The sequence below is a fragment of the Elephantulus edwardii genome, unplaced genomic scaffold (genome assembly GCF_000299155.1).
Source record: "Elephantulus edwardii isolate Elephantulus edwardi_28Jun2011 unplaced genomic scaffold, EleEdw1.0 scaffold00009, whole genome shotgun sequence".
Lineage (NCBI taxonomy): Eukaryota > Metazoa > Chordata > Mammalia > Macroscelidea > Macroscelididae > Elephantulus > Elephantulus edwardii.
This window is the reverse complement of record NW_006399759.1, coordinates 6,742,238-6,744,568: the sequence shown is the minus strand read 5'-3', so window position 1 is coordinate 6,744,568 and position 2,331 is coordinate 6,742,238. Positions and strand designations below refer to the sequence as shown.

At 40.9% G+C, this 2,331-nt stretch overlaps 1 protein-coding gene across 1 annotated transcript in view; it reads left to right on the top strand.

Moving 5' to 3' along the window:
* Positions 1-1,068, top strand: part of CENPA (centromere protein A) — a 10,334-nt gene extending 9,266 nt beyond the window's left edge. Inside the window, exons 3-4 of the mRNA XM_006880606.1 lie at positions 357-434; positions 934-1,068. Coding sequence (XP_006880668.1) covers positions 357-434; positions 934-1,068 — 213 coding nt within the window. The remainder of the gene's footprint in view (positions 1-356; positions 435-933) is intronic.
* Positions 1,069-2,331: the final 1,263 nt, after the last annotated feature.

Here is a 2,331-nt window from a genome sequence, read left to right as displayed (position 1 = left end):
AGCTCCCCCGATTTATGTATACTGTGTTTTATAGTCTTTCATTTACATTGTAGAATTTGGACTTTTGATTATTGCAAGTAGGAATCTCACGTCCACCTTTTGGTTATTTTCCCTACCAAGAGCCCCTGTCCTCAGCTCCCTGCACACCACCAACGAAAGCTAGACCAATTCCTGTGTTCACAGGATCGACACCTGCTCTTGAGTTAGGTCATAAGACTTAAGAACCCAAAGGGATCATGAGCATGTTAAAATGGTTTGTTAACATCTTTTGGAGGAAGTCTGTTTTTCCTTCCCTCTCTTTTACTCTACTCTTACGTTTTGCCTCTCCCCTCCTCCCCATCCTGTCTCTTTCATAGGTAAGAGAAGTATGTTCTAAATTCACTCGAGGTTTGGATTTCAATTGGCAAGCCCAGGCCCTGATGGCCCTACAAGAGGTAAGAAAGGGCAAGTCACAACTGGGTGAGGTGAGTGTGGGAAAAGAATTCTACATGGATACCAGAACATAACCTTGGTGACTCTTGATTAAGCATTCAGGTGCAAACTGAAAGCTCAGTGTTCAAACCACCAAACCTTTAGCAAGAGGAAGATGTGGCTCCCTGCTTCTATAGAGATGACAGCTTTGGGAACCTCATGGGGCAGTACGACTCAGTCCTGCAGGACTCACCGTGAGTCAGAATTGACGGCCACAGGCTGTGTGACCCAAGACATGGCTAACTAGATTGTCAGAGCAGAATCTTGCCAAGAACAGCAAGGCCCTGGTGGCCGGATTCTTGTTTAGTGGTAGCAGAATTCTCAGGCACTGTTTAGGCTCATTCTCTGAACTATCTACCATCCTGTGAGCCCTCAGAAACAAAATTAACAGATCTCCAAGAAAAAGAGAAGTCAGTGCCGGTCCACCTGTGTCAGCCTGTGTGTTCTTCTCTTCATTCACAGGCGGCAGAGGCATATCTAGTTTATCTCTTTGAAGACGCCTATCTCCTCACCTTGCATGCTGGCCGAGTTACTCTTTTCCCCAAGGACATACAACTAGCCAGGCGGATCCGGGGCATTGAGGGTGGACTCGGCTGAACTGCAGCCACTGTGCCTATGAGCCTTTCCTCTTCAATCAGAGAGCAAGTGCACTTTGCAGAAGAAAACCCCCCAGCTTCTCCTCTTGGGCTGGGATTCCCGTCTTCAGCCTTAGTCCTTGCTGCTTTGCCTTTTCTCTAGAAAAGGTATCTGGTTTTGTCTTTATTGCTTTGGACTCTGGATCATGCCCCTTTTTGTACAATGTCAATGGAAAAAATGTTTTTCTATAAAGTCGTGACTAGAACAACCTGAATCCCTGACATAGTAAAGCATCTCCGTCCTGGTCATAACCAGGGACCTCATTTTTATAATAAGAAATTTTTCTTCATTTCAAGGATGGTCGGGAGCCAAGGCAAGTTATGGAACCTGAGGTACTGCCTCGATTTAGCTCTTTCTGGGTTATATGTTTGTGTTATTTTTTAAAAAAGGACAGGACTGTATGGCTTTCTCTGACAGAGATACTTAAGACACACTTGGCCCAGTCCCAAAGACCAGAGAATTCTTTTAGATAAAAAGACTCCACAATTTACCTCTGTATATAAGGTATCCATAGGACTGTTTTCATGACTTTGAAGGTAACTGATAACTAGCTTAAAGCAGGAAAGACTTATTTTACCCCTGTGTACAGCTTTTGGCATATGTATATTATATTTGAAACATAAGGGAAGCCATATGAGAAAATCTCCAGTCTGCAGCATAAAGGAGCTTGGCGTGTCTAAAGTACAAATCTCTCTCCAGCAGGTTGACATGTCTTGCATGGCTGTGTCAAGCTATTGAGTAGATTTATGCTGTCAACACATTTACAGCTTTTCCAAGCCTCAGTTGGGATTGACCTAAGTAATATTTAAGATAATTCCTTCTAGTAAGTTTCTAACGAAAATATCCCAAAATTCTAACTTGTTCAATTTGCATTTTAGTCTTACTTTCAAATCACAAAAGAGATATAATATCTGTTGTCGTTTTTTATCCTAGGATTTTAAAGTGCTTTCTCAATTGTTCTACAGGTCTGTTTATACTTTCTGTTTGAAAAGATAATAAAAGTGATTTTTTAACAAAATGTTTTAAAAACAAAGTTTATTGTTATAACATATAGAGATTATATAGTTTTATTTCCTGCATGTAAACATTAAGCTCTACATTTATATTGTTTGCAAACTTAAGACAGTTCAAGAATTTATTTGTGCCTCCACTGGAGCAGATAGAAAACCCTGCCTTTCTGTTGTTTGTAAAATCAGTTTCATTTATAATACATGTACCATATAA